Genomic DNA, 25224 nt, shown 5'->3' with positions numbered 1-25224 from the left:
TGTTCTCGCGAGCCCGGAGAAACAACAGGTGCACCAACGAAGGTCACTATAGTATTGAACTGTCTTGTGTCTCCGACCTCGACGAAGAGGCTTCCAAGTACTGGCGCTGGTGCCTGCAATCAGCAAACACTGGAAAGTGACGATTATAGATTTCTCTGGCGCCACTAGGTGTCCAATCCCCTGGGGTTAATGACGGGTTCTGGGTTGGCAGTACCAGTATATGTTACTGTCGTCAATTCGCGTCCTAGAACCTGCCGCGGTTTGTGATGGATGGAGAATGCTCGCATCAGGGTGATATTTCAGCGGGAAAAGTAGTGTCGAGAGGACTGTGAGATAGACGAAGAAAGCGTTCAACTGGTCCACCGGAGAGCGCAGCCTGTAAAATGAAGGATCATAGTCGTCAATCCGGCTGGCGGTGATCCGACAGGTTTCTGTGATTATACCGCCCCCAGCTTCCGCTGTCGCATTTCGACGGCCGATCATCCCCGGGTGCGTGCTCCGCGTTTTCGCGGCCACCATGGAGCGGGCAGCAGCTGGCGGACTCGGCACATGGCGCACCACAGACATGTGGAAAAGTAAGCTCTGGGTCGTTAGCATCAAGACGAAGGTGAGCAATGAATAGTATCAAACCACTCTCATGACTGCCTTCTCCCATCAACTCAATGGCGGGCGACTACCATGACGGTGTGGTTGCGACATTGTCGACAGGAATTGTCAGTCTCGCTGCCGCCGCGTCCCGCGCGATTGGGAGCTTGTCGTGGCAGAGCTTCCTGGTGTGGTGGGGGCAGGCAATGCGAGGAGTTAAAGTAGATCACTAACAAGCGGGCACGATTGCTGCGCAGAAGTGCAGAGGGCTTTTGGCGGTCGAAGGTCCCAACAAGTAGCGTGACTGCAGGTTTTCTGTGACGAGGTCGCGAGAAGATGACCCAGAAGTACCTGCCCGCCCAATCGTGGTGGTGCGAAAGAGGGGTTGGGAGGGGCAGCGCGGGGCAGCAACTGTTAGCAGGCGACCTTATCGTCATAGGGTCTTGGCGGGAACCTATGTCGTGCCTGGACGAGGGGTGGAGGGGAGCTTGCTTCGGGGCGGCAGCTGGAGCTGGCGAGGCAGGAGACGGCACAACGGACAGGGCTGTCGCACGTCGTCGGGACAGGCACCACATACGGGGGCACGCCCAGTGGAAGCACAGAGATCTTCCCGAGCGTATCCAGATCCGCCGTGGTCCCTAAATACCCTGCCTGCCGCCCCTTCCCTTCGTCTTCCGACCGGCCCTGTCTGAAATCTTCCACCTCCTCACCAAACACCACAGAAACCAACCCAATTGACCATCACAGGCATGCCACGACCCCCCTCCGCCCTTCTGGCCTCGGTTGCCCGGCTGCGGGGTCCGAGGCTGCAATTCCCTCCTGCTGACCGCAGAACCTTCCAGACATCAGCATCCAAGATGGGCGTCAACGTTATCACCCACCAGCCCGGCACTGGCGCCACCCCCACCAAGGGCCAGACTGTCACCATTGAGTACACTGGCTTCCTGAAGGACACTTCGCAACCCGACAACAAGGGCAAGAAGTACGTTCCCGCGTCCCATCTTCTCGATTCCACCACCTCACCTGCGCCTGACTGCGCTTTGCGAAACATTGGTTGCTGACCGGGTCTCCTCTCCTCTTTTCCAGGTTCGACTCCTCCGTCGGCCGCGGCGACTTCGTCGTCAAGATCGGTGTCGGTCAAGTCATCCGTGGCTGGGACGAGGGTGTCACCCAGATGAAGGTCGGCGAGAAGGCCACCCTCGACATCTCCAGCGACTTTGGCTACGGTGCCCGGTAAGCCTTTCCCTGCTTCTGTTGCAAGCCCCTTTGCCTCAGCTGTCAGCTACAGTTCGACTGACGCGTTCATCTCAGCGGCTTCACCGGCCACATTCCCCCCAACGCCGACCTCATCTTGTAAGTTTGCCGTCCTGGGCTAGTTGTCCGCTTTGTGCGGCAGCGGTGGTACGATGCTAACTGGTGGTCTGCAGCGATGTCGAGCTGAAGAAGGTCCAGTAAATCAGACGTGGAGATGGTGCGCGGACGGTTACATGGATTCGTCATCGGCTGGTCTAAAAACCGCACGATGCGCGTGATATCTTAGTAGTGTGCCAATACCACTGACTGAGACCGAAAACCTGCCTCGGATATATGATGACTTTCGGTGATGTTCAGATGTCGGTCTCTCTGGATGCCGCACAGCCCGAGACTGTCGTTACGTTAACCATGTTATATTGGGCCAGTGTTGTCACGGCTATGACAAAACGTGAATTGAAAGTTAAGAAAGCACGTGGCAGGGGTTATCTTGTGTTTAATATATCCTAGTGCATCATCTCAACTATTCAACAGCGTGTCTATGTACGCCGTCGCATTTATGTTCTCGGACATGTTCCAACCGGATAATTCGCAGCCTCTGCCTCCAGGGTTACCAGCCTCGAATCATTATATTCTATACCCATAACTCGATCATGTCTTCGGCACTTGGCACTTGCAAGATTCTGTTTCGGGTATGACATGAACACTGGCGTAGATACAACTGCTATCTCATCGTCCAAGCCAAGCGCGGCATGGAGAATGTTCGTCGCCCAGCTACCCGGCTGAACAGCTTGAACCGCGACAATAATAAGTACCTATAGATATGTAATCGCAGTTTTTCAGCCAAGGATATTTAAGAAAACTGTACGAAATGCAGATTGCTCGGGTTTATTTGTCGCTTTCGTGACGATCAACGATTTGACAGTAGTCTATCCCGAAGCATTATTGTAATTCTGGACGGTAGACACACCCTCGGCACGGCAAATGCATGCTCATCCAAATCGGAATACCGAACCCCCGATTTTCAATTACAAATCATGTTATGAGCAACTGTGCACAGCGTCTAGATTGCCGCAGAACCCATCAAAGCACTCTACCCATCATCACCCAGAGATCCTGCTGGCCGTCGACTTTGATCGTCAGACAGGCCTGACGCAACCGACCCACTAAAATGTGGCGCCAGCTGTCAAAGGAGGCTCAGCAGTCTCCATGGGTCCCGCTTACATAGGTAGGTACCCAGGCTTGCCAGGTAGGCAGTAACAGACGTCTGGTGCCTTCCGCCCCACTGGCAGCCCCGGGACTCGCTGCCTGCTTAGAAACCTGGCCAACAGCTACATCGTCTCTCCTCAATCCCCCGCCTGTCGTTGCCCCTCCACCAATACCGCCATCTTGTCAGCCCTGTCTACCTATACTGCTGAGAACCTCGCCTCTGATCCATCTCGACCCGTTACCCTTCCTTCTCAGATCCTGCCCGGCGCAATCTATATACGACGACTCTACATTGAACAAGCGATTCACGACTTTTGAACAGCAACGCCGCCCACGAAACCTCTCCCTGCCACGCAAGTCGTGGGGTTTGAGCTGTCCCAGGCGTGTCCAACTGGGTTCCCATCCCTCACGCCATAACGTCAATCCCAAACAATCTCCTCTCCCCATTTACCATCGCCAAGCTGGGGAAGCGCAAACTCTCCAGCGGGGAGTCTCCAACCCACAAGAAAACCATGGCTGTACGTCCATCATCCTCGTGTGCCCAGTTGTCTGGCCCTGTCAGGATGGCCGACCACCAGTGATCCCATCATATGCTGACCTGCGTTGCTTCCAGGACCAGAAGCTTCCCGAGGTTGACCTCGTCACCAGAATGCAGGCTGACTCTGCTGTAGTCGGCAACACCGAGATCGACGAGGCCCTGTACAGCCGACAGCTCTACGTGCTAGGCCATGAGGCCATGAAGCGCATGGGCGCCTCCAACGTCCTCATCATCGGTCTCAAGGGCCTGGGTGTCGAGATCGCCAAGAACATCGCGCTGGCTGGTGTAAAGAGTCTGAGCCTTTACGATCCCGGCCACGTTGCCCTTCCCGACCTTTCCTCCCAGTTCTTCCTCCGCCCAGATGACGTCGGCAAGCCCAGAGATGAGGTCACCGCTCCTCGTGTCGCCGAGCTCAACGTCTACACGCCTGTGCACATCCACAAGTCAGAGGGGCTGGCGGAAAACCTCTCTCAGTTCGACAAGTACCAGGTTGTTGTCCTGACGAGCCTGCCCCTGAAGCTCCAGGGCATTATTGGTGACTACTGCCACTCCAAGGGAATCTACGTGGTTGCCGCCGACACTTTCGGTCTTTTTGGTTCCATCTTCTGTGATTTTGGTGAAAAGTTCACCGTTATTGACCCGACTGGCGAGACCCCCCTTTCCGGCATTATTGCTGGTATCGACGAGGAGGGCCTTGTATCTGCGCTCGACGAGACACGCCACGGCCTCGAAGACGGTGACTATGTGACTTTCACGGAGGTGGAGGGAATGGAGGGCCTGAACGGCTGCGCGCCCCGCAAGATCACTGTCAAAGGACCATACACCTTCTCCATCGGTGATGTCACAGGCCTGGGACAGTACAGGCGGGGAGGCCTTTACCAGCAGGTCAAGATGCCCAAGATCATCGACTTCAAAAGTTTCACTCCTGCTCTGGCGGACCCAGAGTTTGTCGTCTCCGACTTCGCCAAGTTCGACCGTCCGCAGCAACTGCACCTCGCGTTCCAGGCCCTGCATGCCTTTGCCGAAAGCCAGGGCCGTTTCCCCCGGCCCATGCATGAAGAGGATGCCACTGTGATCCTCCGCTCCGCCGAGGCGTTTGCCAAGGCCCGGGGCCTTGAGGTCCAGTTCGACGAGAAGGTGATCAAGGAGCTCAGCTACCAGGCACTGGGTGATCTGAACCCCATGGCTGCCTTCTTTGGTGGCATCGCTGCGCAGGAAATCCTGAAGGCCGTGTCCGGAAAGTTCCAACCCGTCAGCCAGTGGATGTACTTTGACTCCCTCGAGTCGCTTCCTTCCAGCTCTGCTCGTTCGGCCGAGCTCTGCAAGCCCCTCGGTTCGAGATATGACGGCCAGGTCGTCGTTTTCGGTAGGGAGTACCAGGAGAAGCTGTCGAATGTAAAGCAGTTCCTTGTTGGCGCCGGTGCCATTGGCTGCGAGATGTTGAAGAACTGGGCTATGATTGGTCTCGGAACTGGTCCTAAGGGTAAGATCATTGTCACAGACATGGATTCGATCGAGAAGAGCAACCTCAACCGCCAATTCCTCTTCCGTGCGCCTGATGTGGGCAAAATGAAGAGCGACTGCGCCGCGGCTGCTGCCCAAGCCATGAACCCGGACCTCGTTGGACACATCCAGTCGCTCAAGGACCGTGTGAGCCCCGAGACGGAGGAGACGTTCAACGAGACTTTCTGGCAGGACCTCGATGGCGTGACAAACGCTCTGGACAACGTCGAGGCCAGGACGTACGTTGACCGTCGCTGCGTCTTCTTCCGCAAGCCTCTCCTTGAGAGCGGTACTCTGGGTACCAAGGGCAACACCCAAGTGGTTCTGCCTCACCTGACCGAGTCGTACTCGTCCTCACAGGACCCTCCTGAGAAGGAGTTCCCCATGTGCACGGTACGCAGTTTCCCCAACAAGATCGACCACACAATTGCATGGGCCAAGGAGTACATGTTCGAGAACCTCTTCATCGCTTCCCCGTCGACAGTCAACCTGTATCTCACCCAGCCGGGCTACATCGACAGCATGCTCAAGCAGGGTGGTAACCAGAAGATGACGCTGGAGACTCTGCGTGACTACCTGACTACCGACCGTCCCCGCACCTTCGAGGACTGCATTGCGTGGGCCCGCCTACTGTTCGAGCGGGAATTTAACAACAAGATTCAGCAGCTTCTGTACAACTTTCCCAAGGACTCGGAGACGTCAAGCGGCACCCCATTCTGGTCTGGGCCGAAGCGTGCGCCTGATGCGCTCAAGTTCGATGCCAGTGACCCCATGCACTTTGGCTTCATCGTATCGGCGGCCAACCTGCACGCGTTCAACTACAATATCAAATCTCCCGGCCTCGACAAGGATATCTACCTGCGCGAGCTGGAGAATGTGATCGTGCCCGACTTTGCCCCTGCCGAGGGGGTCAAGATTCAGGCCAACGACTCTGATGCGGACCCCAATGCTGAGGCAGCCGGCAGCTCTTTCGACGACAATGACGAGCTGCAACAAATCATCTCGGGCCTGCCGTCGCCCAGCGAACTTGCAGGGTTCCAGCTGACGCCCGTGGAGTTTGAAAAGGACGATGACACGAACCACCACATTGACTTTATCACGGCGTGCAGCAACCTGCGTGCGGCCAACTACAAGATTGAGCAGGCAGACCGTCACAAGACCAAGTTCATCGCGGGCAAGATCATCCCGGCGATCGCGACGACGACGGCACTCGTCACAGGCCTCGTGGTGCTGGAGCTCTACAAGGTGCTCGACGGCAAGAAGGATCTCGAGCAGTACAAGAACGGCTTCATCAACCTGGCACTGCCCTTCTTCGGCTTCAGCGAACCGATTGCTAGCCCCAAGGTCGAGTACAAGGGTCCCGACGGAAAGGTGACGCTCGACAAGATCTGGGACCGGTTCGAGGTGGCCGACATTACGTTGAAGGAGCTCCTGGACCATTTTGAGAAGCAGGGTCTCAGCATTTCCATGCTGAGCTCGGGCGTCAGCCTGCTGTACGCAAGCTTCTTCCCTCCGGCGAAGCTCAAGGAGCGCCACCCGCTCAAGCTCAGCCAGCTCGTAGAGCTCATCTCGAAGAAGCCGATTCCTGCGCATCAGAAGGAGGTCATTTTCGAAATTGTGGCGGAGGATCTGGACGAGGAGGACGTTGAGGTTCCTTACATCAAGATGCGGAGGGATTAAGACGGGCACGTAGGAGGGATGGATTGCTGAGGTTTACGGTATAAGACTGCTGGTTCGTCATTCAAGGGCTACAGCAAGTACAGACATACACATGCACAGGAAGAGAGTGAGAGAGTGAGGCTCAATAGAATGCTTATGAAGGCAAACAAACATGACTTTCTTTTTTTAGTCTCACTATCATGATGCTATAGAATTGTGAAGCCAAGTGAAGCGACCAGGGATTGGTATGGAACTGCAGTTTGCAGCATCCAGTGAGCCAAATTCATGCAACTTATAAGCCGACTGGTGAGTCGAGTGGTGGGTGAGGTGGGCGGACGGTGGAGCCTGTGGTGGTTGTGCTGAAGCTTGGGGCCGGGACTATGTTTACGTCACCATTAGTAGGTACTCCAGCTCAATGCGGCCAGAGAGGGGCCAACGGGCCTCTTAATAAGCGCCTTCTAGGGAAGTCCGCCGTGCTGAGACGTCCGTCGCATAAGGATGACTGAGCTGTTAGCGCATGCGCGCCCGGGAAGGCACCAACCAGCCAGTGGGCATGTGTGTGCCTGCCCCGACTGACGAGTTGCTGTTGCCATTGCAAGTACCTACCTGCCTGCCTACCTTAGGTAGGTACACAGCAGACCATTAGAAAGAAGCGTGAGCGCGGGAGCGAGTAGGAAGGACAGGTTTATAAGCCAACGGAACCACCAATCCTTATCCTCAATTGCAGCTGCATTATCGCACTGCTGCATACCTATATAGGTAGCATCTGATGAAGACACGCATTGTGGCTCGATCTGTCAGGCCAACCCTGCACCTGAATCAGACCACCAAAACCATTGCTCTACTGCACTCCTATACTCGCTCCCCAGCCACCACCGCCAGCACTACTCCACGATATTCAAGCACCATCCCGAACGCCCACCAGCAGACCAGAACCATGGTATGTTGACCCTCCTCCATGGAATAACCCTCCCGCCACACACGTCGGTGCTGACACAACCTCCCAGTCCTCCACCTCCTCCGCCCCCGCCAAAGGAGGCATCACGAGCTGGGTCCTGCCCAGTGACACCTCGGGCGAGTTCAAGCGCCAGGTCTCGTCCTTCCGCTCCTGGATCTCCCGTGACGCCGGCGCCGAGTTCCCCCCCGAAAAGGGCCGCTACCACATCTACGCCTCGTACGCCTGCCCCTGGGCCCACCGCACCCTCATCACGCGCCGCCTCAAGGGCCTCGAAGACGTGATCAGCTTCAGCGTCGTGCACTGGCACCTCGGCGAAAAGGGCTGGCGCTTTGTCGAAAAGGGCGAGGACGTCCCCGGCGACAATGTCGTGCCCGACCCCGTCGACGGCCACGGCGCCTTCACCCACCTCCGGGACCTGTACTTTGAGAGCGAGAAGGACTACCAGGGCCGCTTCACCGTGCCTGTGCTGTACGACAAGAAGGCCAAGCGCATCGTGAGCAATGAGAGCAGTGAGATTCTGCGCATGCTCGGCACCGAGGTGAGCCTTTCCCAGCCTACCCACGCCTGGCCTGGTTCGAAGAAGAGAAGGGGGCGAGAAAATGGCTGACCAATCCGCAGTTTGACGACCTCATCGAGGAAAAGTACCGCGGCTTCAACCCCTACCCAGAGCACCTCCGCAAGGAGATCGACGAGGCCGACGAGTGGACCTACGACAAGATCAACAATGGCGTCTACAAGTCTGGCTTCGCCACAACGCAGGACGCCTACGAGCGCAACGTCGTCGCCCTCTTTGAGGCCCTCGATCGCGCCGAGGCTCACCTCGCTGCCAAGAAGGAGGGGGATGGGCCCTACTGGTTCGGCAACGAGTTGACCGAAGTCGACATTCGTCTGTTCGTGACCCTTATCCGCTTCGACGTGAGTTTCCCTGCCTTCATACGGCTTCCCGCCTTGCCCTGTTCGCTTCCCACTGTGTGACTTGGTGAATGGGGGAAAAAGGGGTTCTCGAGACAGCAGAACAGAGAAATAGGTCGTCTCCTGGATAAAAAGAGGAAACAAGCTAACGTGCCCTAGCCTGTCTACGTCCAGCACTTCAAGTGCAACATTCGCGACATCCGCTCCGGCTACCCCCGGCTCCACGCCTGGATGCGCAACCTCTACTGGAACGAGCCCGCCTTCAAGGACACGACCCAGTTTGAGCACATCAAGTGGCACTACACCAAGAGCCACACCCAGATCAACCCCTACTCCATCACGCCTGTCGGCCCCCTGCCGGACGTGTTGCCGCTGGATGAGGAGGTGCCCGCTGCGAAGAAGCAGTAGGTAGGTTCGAGGAAGGAGATGCACCGCGGCGAGGCCAGAAACAAGACGGCAACGATGAAATTTCACCACATGTACTCAATGACATTAGGTCAAATGGTCCATAGTGTACCGCCGTATGTAACGTGCCCATAATGCAAAGACTTGATAGCCAAAGGGATCTGATGCAAGTGAAAAAAAAACGCGCGATTCAATTCGATTCGATCAATCCCCGATGGATGCAACGTCCAATCAAAAGAGTTTAAAAACACATGTATGAATTTCCATTTTCCTTACACCATCCCAGCCAAGCACGGCGCGCTCTGAAAGGGGCTCGGGGAAACAAAGTAAAAGGAAAAAAAACACCCCCCAGATGGAACGAGACCGAAAAAGACGACCCCATGAGCTCGGATTGGAACACCTCCCTATCGCAGCCGTTCCAGCAGTCGATCTGGCAGGCGTCGATGCGCCGCCTCCCAGCTTAATTAAATGGTGGAAGATCCCAGGCCGCCCCAGTATATATAGAAACGATTTCTTGTTTTCATCCTTGTCACGCAAGCACATACAATCCCGGGATGCGTAAATGTCGGGTTTCAAAACTGGCCGTGACTGCATTACCGTCAAGTACAGGAGAGTCGTTGCAATGCTGCGCTCTACAGCTGCCCGGAAAGGAGGGCCTCGGTAGCTGTGAAAATGGTTAGTAGTTGCTCGTACGTCTGTTAGGAGGGGGAGACGACATACCACTGTTGATGTAGGCGCGCTTCGCGTCAAGCGGCACACCGAACCGACGCTCCAACTCCTGCTTGATGCCCTTCTTGGTGACAGTCATGAGATCGGCCGTGCGCAGAATCTCACGAATCTCTGCCAGGAGTGCGTCGTCGCTCGGCAGGCCAACCATGTCCTCCGGCGAGAAGTACTGTGAGCCACCAAACTGGCTGGCACGGTTGCCACCCATCTCCGACGCCGCGAGTGACATGCGCGACGTGTTCATGGGCAGTGGCGGCATGGCGTGCGCGCCGCTGAAGCCGCCAGCAATGGACCCGGGCCTGCTGTAGCCGCCGTACTCGGAGACGCCAACCTGAACGCCGGGGTGGCCCTTGGTGGCGTAGCTGAAACCGGAAACCTCAGAACGCGCGTCGTCGCGAACGGTCTGAGCCTCCCAGATCTCGCCCTGGTACTCCTCCCACTTCTTGCGGGGAATCGAGGCTGGGTCGAACTTGCCCTCGTCCGTGACGATGATCTTCTTGCCCTTCTCACCAGCCACGACACGAGTGTTACCCCAGTTGAAGTCGTCCATGTACCAGAACGAGTATAGAGGGAGGCCGAAACTGAAGACGGGGATGGCAAGGATATACAGAACCATCCATCCAATCATCTCCCACTTGCGACGCAAAATGAAGATGATAGCCTGCAGACCAAAGACGGCAGCGATCAAGATGAAGGCTGTGACAGGCACGACGTCCGGTGACCGAATGACCATGACAATCAGGTAGACGATGTAAGCCATAGTCACAGGTTGCAAGACTGTGCTGAGCAAGTCGACGAAGACGATGAAGCGCATAGAGAAGCAGCAGAAACCGCAGAGCTGGGCCATGGGGATGAGCTCGATGAGGTTGTGCACGGTAGAGTTGATCCAGCGACGACGCTGTGACATGAAGACAGCCCAAGAGTCGGGAGCAATGGTCCAGGCGTGAGCGCGGAAGATGTACTTTGTCTTGTACTTGTTGTGGAATTTGAGGAGGAGTGTAGTGAGGTAACGATCCTCACCCAGATGAAGCAAGTTCTTCATGTGAAGAGTGTCGACTCGAATGGTCGCGTAGGCTTCGACAATTTCGCGGCTCACAAATAGAGGCTTGCCCGTCTCGGCGGCGCGAATGCGGTACATGGAGAAACAACCGGGAAGACACGTGACACTGCCAAAAAGACTCTCGAACGCCTTGGTGAGGTTGTGCGAGATCCAGTACTCGTAAACCTGGATCATGGTGATGAAAGATGACTTGGCGTTGGTGAGGGCAGTCTCACCGCAGACAGCGATCAGACGAGTATCATCCAAGAAGGCGGATACCATACGTGTAGCGGAATCGGGAGCAACTACCGTGTCGGCATCGATCTGGAACATGAATTCGTAGAATGTAGGGTTGACACCAATGATGTTGCGGATCTGGTGATACATTTCGAGCTCGAGGGGGCTCATGGCCAGGTTGTAGTGGACGCGGTTGAGGAAGCGCATGATGACCATCTGCGAGTCACGCTTGCCACGGTTGCCGGGACGAGACACTTCGGAGGGCTTGCCGACCTTGACAACAACCAGGAAGGGGACAATGTGACCCTGGACCTCGTAAAGACCAGAGTAGACCTTGCCCATGTTGTGCTGCTTGAGACCTTCACCCAGTGACTCGAAGCTCAGGGGTTCGGGGTCGACAGTCTCCGAGACGCCGAGGATGTCGAGGACGATGCGAGGGGTGGACCGGTCGTTGCCCTGGCCAACAATCATGCCGTCGCAGATAACGACAAGGAGCTTGCGCTTGTCATCATAGTGCATCCTGGCGGCTGAGTCGATAGCACGACGCAGCGAATCTTCATCCTCAGTGTAGGCGGGAATCTGACACATGATGAACTTGTCGAGATTTTCGGGCATGTTCTTGGTTCCGAATTGCAGAGCGGCGAAGAACTTGAAGGCGATGATAGTGACGAGCATGATGGAAATAGCGAGGACCAGGTATTCAGCAAACTTGCAGCGAACTGAGCTTCGTGTGTCGACATCACCGACGTAGAAGAGATTGTTGAGGCAGGTCAGCATGCGAGTCTTGGCTTGCTCGCTGAGGTTGAGCGAGGCCCAGTGCCTGGTAGCGTCTGCACCAGAAAGTTGTCGGAAAAGTGTGACGACATCCGGTTCCATGAAGTCATAAGAGTCTTCAGCAACGCCACTAATGTCCTTGCCGTCTTCTCCTACTGTCCGGCGACCTCCAACCACGTATTCTGTCAAATCGAACACACGACCGTTCATGCTGACAATAGTCCTCGAGTTGCGCGCCAGAGTCTTCATGTATTTTGGAGAGTATCCAATACGACCCTTGAGGTAGTTCGCCCTAAGCATCGCCATCTGTTGGAAGTACCAATCCTTCCGCGTGTCGTTGGTAAAGTAGCGGAAGTCGTGGAAGTTGGCGTTGATGTCTTGCTGGCTGATCAAAGTAGGCGAGCCAGTCACGTTGGTAGACCTGTAGTCGATCAAGACGGCGGGATCAATAGACCCAGCACGACCCTGGCACAAGGCGCTGACTTGGACGGGGAAAAGAGAGGTGGCATCCTTGCCGGCGTACTCGAGGATATCCTCTGTGGACACGAGGTTGGGGGGATAATGACGGGGTGCGAACTTCTCCAGGTCGAAAACGTAACCGCGGATCGAGACGTAGGCACCAGGGCTCCCGCTGCTCCCGTCATACGCCGAGAGTTCGGCGGCGCTGTAGACATGCTGACGAGGACAGATGAGCATGGGGAACACAACGATGAAGAAGGCAGCTAGGAGACAAGACAGCCAAATGATCAGGTTGATCGCCAGCTTCTCTCGCCAGGCCATGCGGACGTCCTTGCGAGGCATGCGGCCGATGAAGCGGATCAGGAAGTCGGGAATAAACCAAGTCAGGAGATAGACCATGAAGAGCCAGCGCTTACGGCTGGCACTGTCCCTGTATTCTTCGACCTCAACGAGGCTCTTCTCGTTGCCGCGCTCGGCCATCTGCTCTCGAGTGTCAAAGTTCTTGAACATATCGCCTCCGCCGAAGGCTGAGACGCCAGCTTCCGAGCGGGAGTCGGATCCGTCGTTCGCACCAAAGTAGCCGTTCTTGCCCTTTTCGCCATACATGAGTGGCGTGTTGCCTGTAGACAGCAGACGCTCCTTCGAGGCAGCAAACGGGTCGGCGGGCGAGGCGCCGTGTGGGGTGAGGCCGTCGCCTCCATCCGATGGCAGGCCGAACCTGCCATGTGCCAAGGAGGCTTCGGAGAGATGGGCAATCTCCATCCAGCAGCGCTCACTGACGAACACACCAGTGGAGCCGATGCGGACTTCGTTGCTGGGCCAGCGCTTGTCCTCGACAACCATTTCAACCCTCTCTCTCTCACTTCCCATGAGGATCGTTTCGGCGTCCGCGAGACCCAAAAACTCTCCGAATGGAAGGAAAAGACTAAAGTCGGCGGACCGCAGCCTCTGGCTGATCTCGGCGATGCCGAAGGTTTGTACTTGCGTCCTAACGCATTTACTGTCAAACTGGCTTGCGATGCGACGATCATTGGGCTTCAAGCAGAACACAAAGTATGAGTTTGTGCTTGGGTCGGCCACAGCTTTGGTCACGTTATCGAGAGCTGCAAGGAACTGTCCAGAGGCACCTTGCTCAGACGCCGCGGCCTTAGCTGCTCCGCCGGCCTGCGAGTTGTTCTCGCTGAGTTTCTCGAGCTCCTCTTCGGCAGCCTTCTGCTGCAAAACGCGCTGGTTGCGGGCCGTGCGAGCCGTCTTTCTCGACATGACACTTGGTGTCCTCATGGGCTTCGAGCTAATGGTCGCCTGCATGACAGTCGAACGCTCCTTGGGGTGAGTGACTGTCTGAAGAGCGTCCTGACCAAACAGGCGGGCAACGAATTCACTCTTTGTCGAGTTGATCATGTTGAGCAGATCGCCAGAAATGACCTCGCCATTCTCCTCGGTCAGGCCCTTGACCTGATAATCAACCTCACCAGCAAAGTGCTTCACCGTGAAGATGGGTGCCGAGTTTTCTGTGAGAAAGTTACTGCCGGGAAGCTTGGCAGTCGACGATCCGGCCGTGATGGCAGGGTTCTTCCCCTCGAAACGCTTTCGCATGCTCTCGAGGAACTGGATATCAGTACGATGACGGCGACTCTGATCGTCCAGGATGCTGAGGAGACCGTTGCCAGGCTTCAAGAGTCCGCGGACAGCATCAGAGTTGTCGAAGTAACTGGTCGCAGCAACGCTGACCTCTTCGTTCTCCAGCATATCGGCTTTGCGGTCGAAGAAGTTCTGGAGGGTAAGGTTGTACAGGGCCTCAGTAGCGGAGTTGTTGAGCAGCTGGTCGAGGGCCGACTTGGTGGAGGCTTGCTGTTCGAAACCAGGGAAATCAATGATGGAAATGGTGTTAGCCACGGCATCATCGGCAGCGCAGAGGCGTTGATTGATGCTCTCAATGATGTAAGTCACGAGCAGAGAATAAATGGTCCGGGCAAGCTCGTTCGCATGGGAGCGAGCGCCGTTCGGGTCCAGCATGACAGTGACACGCTCCTTGTGGATCATCTTCGTCTTGTAGGAAAGGGTATTCTGCAGGTCCTGGGCGTTGACGCCGAGGAAGGCGGCGATGATGGCAAGAACATCTTTGTTCTTGGCTGCGGTGACGACTGTAGCGCCCTCGTGAGAGAAACCACCGCTGTCGTCGCCGGTGACCTGAGTGTTGGCGGATGATTCGAACTCTAGCTGACCGATGTGAAGAACGCTAGCGAGGATCTGGCAGATCTCGGCAATCTCGCTGCGGGGAAACTCAAGTTTCTTGAGCGCGTTCTTGAAAACCTGGAAGCCCTCGGCATCATTGATGCCGACCTTGAGCTGAGTCGGATGACCCAGATACTTCCATCGCCTCTGCTGCACGGCGGAATCCTCCAGGCCCAAGTGAGCCTTTTCAGCCGGGCTGGTGCCGGCCAGGAGATAGTAAAGAACATGAAAGTTTCGCTCGCCCGTTGGGACATCTGCGATCCGAGACCTCTCCAGTCGATGATCTAGAAGCTTACCACCGATCAGAACAGGGTTCGTGGTCGAGGCGGTGTCGTACTGGAGCTCGTAGAAGAGGCCAGCCTTGGAGGCGGTCGGCGTCGTCGCCGTTTTGGTTGTGGTCAGGGTGTCGAAGACGTAGGCGGCCAGTGATACCTTGGTAGAGAGAGGAGTCGAGGATTTGTTGAGCAGCGAAGCAAGGAGGTGGGAGCGAAGCGTAGACTTTCCTGAGCCAGACTCGCCACTATATAGGGTAGAATTTAGCAATTGACGGGTGACAGGAGAGCGAGGGAGAGCAATGCATACAGGAAGACAACAGCCTGGTTTTCGGAACGGTGACCCAACCTCAGCCAGGCGCGTTCAGCCATCTCCTCGGCGCCAGCCATGGCACTCCCCTCCTTGCCACCGTCGGGGCCCTTGGAGGAGGAGGTGTATGTGTTGAGAGAGATCAAGGCATGGGAGGACAGCTGAGCAGTCGGCAGCGACAGGTGGAAGCGGCTCGCGAGGTGTGCCGTCAAATGCGTATCGGACTGGAGATGTGCTGGGAGTGCTGGCAGCGAAGGTTGCGTGTGAGCCCCGCCGCTGCCTGCCAGAGGAGGCAGGTTCATGGCCATGATGGGCAGGTTGCCCTGCGGGACTTGAAGCAGACGAGTGGTGTGCTTGGGTGCGTAGTCGTCGATGGCGAGTAGATCAGGACGCTGATTTGGTATCGTTGTGCTCGGGTCGTCGCAGCAGGTCGAGGAGACGCCGTTACGGAAGCAACCGAGAGGAGAGACGTCGTGCTCGGCGGCGAGAGGTATGAATTAGAAGAATAAGCGAGTGGATGTTCCAATAGAGGAAGATAACAGGGTACCAAAAGTCAGGTGAACGAATGTACGGACAATGTTGATGGGGAATGGGAGGGGAGGGAAGGAGAGATGAGGCGACGCAAAGACAACCAGCACGAGTGGCTTGTGGACGGAGGATGTCTCCAGGCTCTGCTCTCTCTGGGACGATCAGGAGCATCAGTCAGCCAGACGGACCGTGGCTTCAGGAGAAGGGATTTGTTTTCTTCGGGGCGTTGGGTCATGGCCAGGATTAGGGGGGGGGTGTGGTGTGGTGTGGAAAGAATACGGTGGGCGGTAGAAGCCAACTTGACCAAAGGGTCATCATACGAAGTTTGTGTGGGTGGCAGGGTCGGGTTGGCAGCACCCACTCGTGGGTTCAGCACCGCAACACGACGTACCCCCGTTGCCGCTGGTGGGTTACGTGCTGCGTGAGAGATCAGGAGAGAGAGGCGCACTGTACAGTTCCAGCTTGAACTGACGAGAAGTGGAGGACACCCAAGCATGGCGAGCCCGGGTCGAGACGCTGTGTGACAGGGTATCCTGGTCGGTACTTGGGCCAAAATGCTACTCTCCGCCTGGGTCTCGATGCGAAAGCTTGATTCACAGCACAGTATGCTTTTCATGGGTGCTAAAACGACCCGCAAAATGAATCTGAGCCTTGCCATGACTTGCCACGGGAAAGCATGCTGTCAGTGTGAAGCGTCCTATGTCCAGCCAGCCATGCATGCAACTGGCATCTCACAATGGCGAATGGAAGACATTGAACATTGTTTTTGTTGATCAGGCTAGCAATATGGCAGTTCTAGTAGAGTCGCTGACTTTCTTTGAGTTTATGCGAGTGTTGATCTGTCTCTGCACGCTCCCGCCGGGACAATAAAGGGCAAGACCTGCTGGGATGTCAAGATGCAGTCGAGATGATTCGATTGGTCCGGGAGCGATTAAACGTGGGCGGAGATGGCAATTGCCGACCCAGGCTTTCCCTTGAATATTCTGGTCCTACGTGGGAAAGAGGTAATCGGTGATGGAGCCGCCCAACCGCCTTTCAATGTAACAAGAGCCAAAGTTTCGGGCCAGATGGAGGATCGCAACGTGTGGACCAGGGACAGCTAAAAACCATCAACGAGATGATTGAGTCGTTGAGCAGTGGACAGGGAGAGGTGGTGTGAGCAAGCGACGTTCCACGCACATGCGACTGGACCGGCGACATGCCCATCGTCGCTGGCACAGACGGGATGGGATTTATCGTCGCTGTGACGCGTTTGGTACCGCCCCCGTCTCTTTGTTGACCCTGGGGCTGTGTCGGGATGTTGTTGTTGTTGATTCACCTAGCACCGTGAAGGCTAGCGATCGATCAGTAGGGTGATTGAGCGGCTTGGTCTTTGATTGGGTGAATGGTGCCGGCGGCGGCAGCAAGGAACACGCCATCTTGGGGGGGAGCATTCAGAATGGAGGCGCTGAGACCCCCCCGCAACTGGGAATTCCTTTCCCATGAGGATCTTGTCGTATGTACCTGGCCCGGGCAGGGTAGGCACCTACCTTACCTACCAGGTAAACACGGCAGGTTCAGACACTGAACATATGGATTGAATTAGAGCATTCCCATGATCGGCAAGGGGAATGCAGGATTGATGTGTGGCTCTTGCCAATGCTGATAGGAGCTGCTGTGCTCGCACCGAGTTTAGGCAGCCCGTCTGTGCTGGATGGCAGGCACTATGGGGCGGAAAAAAGGGGTCACTGCTGCTACAGTAGGTACCTACCTGCCTAGTAGTAGGCACTCGCTCCAGCCCCCTGAAGGGCTTCGGGGGCTTGGGGGCAGTAGGTTCGGGCGGTGCGACCTGTTCCAAGATCTCCGGGCACTTGTGGGCTCTGTGGACCCAGGGCATCGGCCGCTAACAATGCGATACTGAGCGAACAGAGAACAGTGGGCGCCGACCACTGCCTGGGATTGCTTGTGTGGTCGTTTACCTAAAAAAAGCATTTTGCTGGCCCGCCCCAACACCCACTTCGACTGGAACTCCAGTCCACCCCCACCATTCCACTTCACTGACAGTCGGTGCAGGATTTTCCTCCCACCGATCCAGCTCCCAGCATAGCCTCCGCATCTTTTCTCGGTTCCGGTTCTCATCCGTCACGAATAAGAAAAAGATGGAGCTTCATGCAAGTGCTGGAGGGCCAGAAAGGCTGGCTGGAAAACGGCCCTGCAAGCGGTAGTGAATGCACATCACACACCCCGCCCCTCTCTCGGGCGATACGAACCGGGCATCGCCAGTTGATGATCTGCAGTGAGAACGAGGGACTGGATGGCAATCCACCAAGAGACGCCACTATGTGTTACAGGAGATGCACTCGGATTTCGACCTGGACTGACAGCCAGCGAGGGGGGGACAGAACCGCAGTCAGACGCTCAAGCTCACCGAATCGGGGTCCCCCATCAGCAGCGACATCTAGTTCAGCCGTTGCTGACCGCACTGCAAGCGAAGACGATAGGGCATCCAGTACGCCCACTGACAAGAATAGCACGACTGTCGTGACCAAAAAGTGGAGGGCAGAAAACCCGTCCTGATGTTCGACAGCTAACGCTTTGCCGACCTCGCTGCCAGGGCCTACCTCTGGCTGCCTGATCCAACACAGCGCAGCAGCTGCAGGTTGCAGTTCGCCGCCTCGGAATTCACGCCGGTCTCTCCAAGAAAAGCATCGCACAGTGGGAGCAGAGTCCACCATCCATTCGTTCAATCTGGATCAGCGCGGAGACCGGCTCGTCTGCGGATGGAACCTCGAGTGCCCACCCAAAAGCCTCTTAGAGCCTAGCCTCTGTGGAAAGATGGGAAGCCCCTGGGTCAGGGGTCCGTGAAATCATGCTTTCTGTCGCACGTCTCCGAGAATTGCGCGTCTGTCGTCTGTCGCGCACCGCAGCCCGTCCATGGGCCCCGGAGCCCCCTGTCCTCGCTTTCTTGTTCCGTCGTGGGCATGGGCATGTGGTGATCGAAACCCTCTCAGGCCCCAGTCATTACGAGACCCAGAGTCCTTTTCTGCCCGGCAAATCCCAATCCTTCCCTCTGCTCTCCACTGCCACCTCTCGTTGTGTCTGAGGCAAAAGCTGCTCGACATTGGCTTCTTCCTTTCCGTTTCTGCCCCTCCCAAACCTTTACTCGACAACCATCTCACTCGCTTTGGTGGTTGTTTCGATCCCTCTTGCTGTCTGTTCTGTTCTTGCCCTGCATCAACTTGTCTTTTTTTTGGGAACCACGACAGCCACGCCCACGCGTTGCCCAAGCGACCCAATTCAGACTTTCGATCCGGCCATCCAGCCAGCGCTTGACGAAACCTCACTCGCTACTCTTCTAATACTCTATTCGAATTCGACGTCAAACATCATAATAAAATCGCCTACACCTTCCTGGGTCTTCCAACGAGGGCGCCGAGCCCACGCCATCCCCTTTTGACGCCCGGTTCCATACTCTGGCAACACCACCTGATCTTATCCGCCATCGCCCCTGAAGTCCCTGCACTGGGCAAGACTTCGCGAGTCCCCCGACTGTCAAGATGACGAACCCCAGAATGTCGATGTACTCTCTGGCCTCGGAGGCACCAGGTGGCAACAGAGGCACCGGTCAGCAATCGACTCAGGTGTCTACCACAACTCTCCTCAACGCCATTCATAACATCTACCTCTCCGCCCAGCCCTACAGGCTCGACGCTGGCACCAGCACTGTGGTCAACACCTGGCTCACTGCCTCGCAGACCGGTCCCAATGGCTCCATTGGAGGCACTGTCGATGCCTCACTAGGTGCCAGTGCCTGGGAGCATGCCAGGCGACGTGCTGAGGACGGCTGCATTGTCTTGGGGTAAGTTCTACCGAAGTTGATCCAACAGACAGAACGACACGCTGACGAGATGAAACACAGCTCCCTTCACGAGTCCACACCGTCCGTCCTGGCTCCTTTCCTCTCCTCTCTGCCCATGTCCACGCCTTCGTCGCTTTACAAAGCCTTGGATGCCATTCAGCCTTTTCTGCGATGCTCCACACCCTACAACCCTTCGACGCCTCGGCAAGCCGCCCTTGGCGTCACTCTGACGATCAACCTTGCTGGCAATCTCACCGCTGCCAGCATCGCGTTGTCGCAGGGTGGTATCGATACCACGAAGGGCTTGATGAATATTCCTTCCGAGGCTGGCTACAGGGCTTTCGACGTATTCTACTACCTCCTGACGTCTGCCTCAACTCCCGCTGAGCGGGAGTTCCTAGGCCTCAAGCCTGCCTCGCAGTATGCCCTGCTGGCTCGGTCGGGCACATACGACCCGCCCTCATATCTCCCGACCGCCGATGATGCTGCTGCCGCCGAGGATTTCAGGACCGCCCTCAAGGAAATTGGCATCAAGGGTGCCTCGCACCGCAGCTTCATCTCAACGCTTGCTGGCCTCCTCAAGCTCGGTAACACCCTTGATTACAACGTCGATGAGGACGTTCTGGAAGATGTTTGCGAAGACGTCAGCGGTCTCCTTGGAATGGAACCCGAGGTGCTTATGAAGCAGTGCACGACCGAAGACCGCTCGACATTCGTTGGTGGACTCTATGAAGCCCTCGTCGATTGGGTCATCACCAAGGCTAACGTTGCCATCGCCGCCCAAATGGCCCGCATCAAGGATGGCGCTGAGTCTCTCGACGGACGTGGGGTGCGAACACCCACCAGTAACGAGGAGGGTGAAGACACGGTCTGCATCAGTGTCATTGAGATCCCCAACCCCACGCTCGGCAAGGCGTTGGCTTTGCGTGGCATCTTTGACGATTCCATGGGCATCAACTCGGAGATGATTGCTGATGGCATCGAAGTGCCCGCCACTGGCAGCTCCGTGCTCCGAGAAATGCAAAATGCCGTGGCCGAGGTTGCTCCCGATCTGGGCATCAGCTCGACTCCAGCCAGCAGGGAAAGGCAACATGAGCTGGAAAAGAGGGAAGAGATTCTCGAGAAGATTGGTCTGTCCGCTGATGATGACGGATTCATCAAACAGCTCTTGTTCCCGGTTGCTGGTGAAGGCATTAACCTGGGCACCCACAGCCGCCTCGATTTGCCAGCCCTGCTTGCCTCAAGCCGTGTGTGGTACCACCTCTCTCTCCACCCTACCGATGACTCCCCAGCCAGCTTGGCTGCTTTGCCTTCCGTCACATCTGCTTGGTCGGCTGGTACCGTTTCCCGCCAGCTGCGGGCCTGGCGCCTCCCCGAGTGGGCCAACAGGCGCAACAAGAACCTTGATTTCACCGCCGACTTTGACGTCGAAGAGTTTGTCCAGCGGTACTCGGCGCTCGGATGCAAAGACGGGCGGGATGGCATTGAGACGTGGCTCCTGGAACGTGGCTGGAGCAATGGCGAGGTCATTGTCGGCAAGGAACGTGTCTGGATGCGTGAGTCTGCCTGGTGGGAGGCTGAAAGCATGCTCGACCTCAAACCGTTGAACAACCTCCCCGGCGTTGGCAACATGATGGCTGTCAACCAGCTCGAGTCTGGTTATTCAAACAATGGCAGCGGCTACTTCCCAGGCCAGGTCATTCTTGATGATCACAGCGGGAGCAATGGTGTCGTCAACCATCAGCGCAACTTTAGCCACGGCAACATGTCTCAAGCGACGTTCAACCAGAACCCTGTGGCAGCACCTTCGATCGCACCGACGCGTATGACGGGCATGACGGGCATGCGCAACGTCGCCGTTGGTGACTATGGCCTTGGTCACAAAGGTGACACCCACAAAGGCGCAGTTTACTATAACGAGGACGGTGAATTCATTGGTCCTCTCGACCCTGAACTCGCCAATGGTAAGCAAATTGAGACTAAGTCTCTGCCGATGAAGCGTAGAGTCTGGGTCTTCATCGTCTGGGCTTTCACCTGGTGGATCCCTTCCCCATTGCTTCGCTACGTCGGACGCATGAAGCGGCCCGACGTTCGCATGGCCTGGCGTGAGAAGCTGGTTCTCTGTTTCTTCATATTCCTCATGAACGCTCTAATTGTCTTCTGGATCGTTGCGTTTGGCCGTCTCCTGTGTCCCAACTTCGACAAGGCATACTCTCAGAAAGAGGTTGATACCCACCAAGGACAAAGCGACTTCTGGGTCAGCATTCACGGCAAAGTTTATGACATCTCCAAGTTTTGGAAACAGCAACACTCGGATCAGGATATCGAGACCACACGGGAAAACATGCTTCCACTCGCCGGCATGAATCTCGACGACTATTTCGTTGCTCCTCTGCCCCTGACTTGCCCTGGCCTTGATATCGAGGACACGTTCCGCCTGGATCTCAACAATACCTTGGAATTCCAGATTGCTGATCACACATCTGGTTACTACCAGCCAAACCCTGCTACCAAGCTTCGAGCCGCAGATTGGTACAGCAAACGTTTTGAACCCAGAATCAAGGAATACTTCCACGGCGATTTGGTTTGGTCCAAGGGTACAGTCCGCAAGCAGGGCGAGAACGACGGACGCCAATGGGTCATTTACGACGACAAGATTTACGACCTGACGAACTACTTCTATACGCAGAAGCGACTTAAGAACCTGGGTGGCTCCAACTTCTTGAACGAGAAGCTTATCAACGTGATCAAGCAAAATCCTGGCGCCGATGTGACCGATCAATGGAACGACATCTTGGAACGGGCCGCCGGTAACGCCACTGAAAACCAGAGCGCTCAGAACAGCATGAACTGCATCCGTAACACGTTCTATAAGGGCATTACAGACTTCAGAGAGACGCCTAGGTGTACTGTCAACAACTGGCTGTTGCTGGCTTTCAGCATTATGTTGTGTGCAGTCATTCTACTCAAGTTTGTATCTGCACTGCAGTTCGGTTCCAAGAGGCGCCCTTCGCCGCAAGACAAGTTCGTCATTTGCCAGGTGCCCGCCTACACTGAGGGTGAAGAGTCCCTCCGAAAGGCACTTGACTCTCTCACTGCTCTTCAGTACGACAACAAGAGAAAGCTCATCTGCGTCATCTGCGACGGTGTGATTGTCGGTCAAGGCAACGACCGCCCGACGCCTAAGATTGTTTTGGATATCCTGGGCGTCGACCCCAAGATCGACCCTCCCGCCCTGGCCTTCAAGTCCGTCGGTACTGGAAGCGAGCAGCTCAATTACGGCAAGGTTTACTCGGGTCTCTACGAATTCGAAGGCAACGTCGTTCCCTATCTTGTTGTCGTCAAGGTTGGCAAGGAATCCGAGCAAAGTAAGACGAAGCCTGGCAACCGTGGCAAGCGAGACTCCCAGATTCTCCTCATGAGCTTCCTCAACCGCGTCCACCACCGCTCTCCAATGAACCCTCTTGAACTCGAAATGTTCCACCAGATCAACAACATCATCGGTGTAGATCCCGAGCTGTACGAATACCTCTTCATGGTCGATGCCGATACCTCTGTCCGCGAGGACTCGTTGAATCGTCTTGTTGCCGCATGCGCCAACGATGGCAAGATTGCTGGTATTTGTGGTGAAACAGCTCTGCAAAACGACGAAAAGACCTGGTGGACTATGATCCAGGTCTATGAGTACTTCATTTCCCACCACCTGGCCAAGGCTTTCGAATCGTTGTTCGGCAGTGTCACCTGTTTGCCTGGATGGTACGTTCCTCTCTCTCCCCATCCCACCGTATTTACTGTTGGCTAACAGTCTCTAGTTTCACCATGTATCGCCTGCGTACCGCCGACAAGGGCAAGCCTCTCATCATCTCTGACGGCGTCATTCAGGAGTACAGCGTATGCGATGTCGACACATTACACAAGAAGAACCTGCTGGCCCTTGGTGAGGATCGTTACCTGACGACTCTGATGACCAAGCATTTCCCGTTCATGTCCTACAAGTTCATCCCCGACGCATACTGCCAGACCGCGGCACCGGAGTCATGGAGCGTTCTCTTGTCCCAGCGTCGTCGCTGGATCAACTCAACGATGCACAACCTGTTCGAGCTGATGCAGCTTAAGGAGATGTGTGGTTTCTGCTGCTTCAGCATGCGTTTCGTCGTCTTCATTGATCTCTTCGGAACCATCATCCTCCCCGCTACGTGTGTCTATCTCGGCTACCTCATCTACCTCGTATCCAGCGGCACTGGCCAGTTCCCCTTGATCTCCATCATCATGCTGGCAGCCGTGTATGGTCTCCAGGCTTTGATTTTCATCCTCAAGCGTCAGTGGCAACACATTGGGTGGATGATTATCTACATCTTGGCTTTCCCCATCTACTCTTTTGTTCTGCCGATCTATTCTTTCTGGAACCAGGACAACTTCTCGTGGGGAAACACGCGTATCGTCATTGGAGAAAAGGGCAACAAGCAGATCGTGGCCGTCGACGATGAGGGCTATGATCCCCGCAGCGTTCCTCTGCAGCGTTGGGATGATTACGCCCAGGCCAACCAGCTACCTGGTCGTCGCGGCGGATACCCTGAGAAGTACGAAGGCGAATACCAGGACCAGTACGAGATGGACGAGATGAAGTCTGTCTACTCATCTGTCCGCCAGGGATCCGTCATCACGGGCATGCAAAACCGCCAGAACCCCTACATGCCCCCTCAGTCCCCTGCGCTCTTTGGCACGCCCAGCCCCGGCCACATGACCCGGCATTCGACCATGACTGGCGCTGGACCCTTTGCTGACCCCCATCTGGCTCACCGTCAGTCCATGGCCTCCATGGGCGCCCATGACATCCAGCGAACCCAGTCCCCGTATGCCGATTACCCTACCCGCTCCATGGGCAACCTTCACGGTCACGCCAGCAACCCGTCTCTGATGGGCGGCAACCGCTCTTCTACTGCCCTTGGATTCGCCGGCGGTAACCGCGCTGCGGAGGCTTCGTCGTCCACCTTTGATTTCCAGCGTGGTCTTGCCGGGCCTGACGATGGCATGATCGTCGAAGCCATCCGCACCGTCCTCATGGAGGTCGACCTCGACACGGTGACCAAGAAGCAAGTGCGCGCCCTGGTCGAGCAAAGACTGCAGTCCGAGCTCGTTGGCGAGAGGCGCACTTTCATGGATCGCCAGATCGACCACGAGCTGGCCAACATGTAAACGTAACCTCTGCACTCCATCGGGCTCGCTCTTTTTGATGCCCCGGTGTTTCATTGTCCGGGCTCAACTTGATAAACGATATATAATTACATCGCCACGGCCGCTACTCCTTCGCGGGTCACGTTGATGGGAACCTCCACGACCATGGAGAACGGGATAAAAGGGGATGGGGACGGCACTGGGAAGAATCCGGCGTTCGAGCGAAGTCTGCTCCTGCTACCACATGCGAGGACTCTTTTTTTTATTCTTCCTGTCTCTTGATTTGGTTGAACGTTTTTATCACCTGGTCGTACAGTGTACGGAAATAGTTGTTTTGGACCTTGAGTGCGAGGGTTCACCTGGTGACCGTTTGATCGGTTTCGCAATAATAGGCTGAATTGAACTGCATCCATTGAATACCTTGCCTGCCACGATGAGATGTAGGTAAACGGCCGGAGAACTGCGAATGACATCACATCAGCTACGTGTGCGATGATTGAGGGCTGTACTTCGTCCAAATGGCAGGATACGCAATGACTCCGGCTAGGGGCGGTGGTCTTTACTTTCCTGTGCGTCCCATTCAGTATCAAGCCTAATACAGTGCCCCAGAC

The 25224-nt window shown here is 56.0% G+C and overlaps 5 protein-coding genes across 5 annotated transcripts; 4 read left to right on the top strand and 1 right to left on the bottom strand.

Moving 5' to 3' along the window:
- Window positions 1–517: 517 nt before the first annotated feature.
- VDAG_00423 (FK506-binding protein) lies at window positions 518–2153 on the top strand (the record flags this gene model as incomplete). Its single annotated transcript, XM_009651800.1, has 5 exons — window positions 518–607; window positions 1428–1567; window positions 1672–1818; window positions 1897–1938; window positions 2013–2153. The coding sequence occupies 5 exons, from the start codon at window positions 518–520 to the stop codon at window positions 2038–2040; spliced, it is 447 nt and encodes a 148-aa protein (XP_009650095.1). The 3' UTR covers window positions 2041–2153.
- Window positions 2154–3278: 1125 nt separating this feature from the next.
- Window positions 3279–6766, top strand: VDAG_00422 (uncharacterized protein; the record flags this gene model as incomplete). Its single annotated transcript, XM_009651799.1, has 2 exons — window positions 3279–3563; window positions 3659–6766. The coding sequence occupies exons 1-2, from the start codon at window positions 3558–3560 to the stop codon at window positions 6764–6766; spliced, it is 3114 nt and encodes a 1037-aa protein (XP_009650094.1). The 5' UTR covers window positions 3279–3557.
- A 916-nt stretch (window positions 6767–7682) lies between these two features.
- On the top strand, window positions 7683–9023 carry VDAG_00421 (glutathione S-transferase Gst3; the record flags this gene model as incomplete). Its single annotated transcript, XM_009651798.1, has 4 exons — window positions 7683–7685; window positions 7753–8241; window positions 8322–8672; window positions 8775–9023. 4 exons carry the CDS (start codon window positions 7683–7685, stop codon window positions 9021–9023), a joined length of 1092 nt encoding a protein of 363 aa, XP_009650093.1.
- Window positions 9024–9652: 629 nt separating this feature from the next.
- On the bottom strand, window positions 9653–15380 carry VDAG_00420 (chitin synthase; the record flags this gene model as incomplete). Its single annotated transcript, XM_009651797.1, has 3 exons — window positions 9653–9684; window positions 9741–15010; window positions 15073–15380. The coding sequence occupies 3 exons, from the start codon at window positions 15378–15380 to the stop codon at window positions 9653–9655; spliced, it is 5610 nt and encodes a 1869-aa protein (XP_009650092.1).
- A 3300-nt stretch (window positions 15381–18680) lies between these two features.
- Window positions 18681–24634, top strand: VDAG_00419 (chitin synthase; the record flags this gene model as incomplete). The annotated part of the gene is made up of 3 exons (XM_009651796.1): window positions 18681–19438; window positions 19499–23194; window positions 23251–24634. The coding sequence occupies exons 1-3, from the start codon at window positions 19137–19139 to the stop codon at window positions 24632–24634; spliced, it is 5382 nt and encodes a 1793-aa protein (XP_009650091.1). The 5' UTR covers window positions 18681–19136.
- Window positions 24635–25224: the final 590 nt, after the last annotated feature.

This window comes from Verticillium dahliae, genomic scaffold (assembly GCF_000150675.1).
Source record: "Verticillium dahliae VdLs.17 supercont1.1 genomic scaffold, whole genome shotgun sequence".
NCBI classification, from domain to species: Eukaryota; Fungi; Ascomycota; class Sordariomycetes; order Glomerellales; family Plectosphaerellaceae; genus Verticillium; species Verticillium dahliae.
The sequence above is the reverse complement of the archived record's forward strand: the minus strand, read 5'-3'. Positions and strand labels throughout refer to the sequence as shown.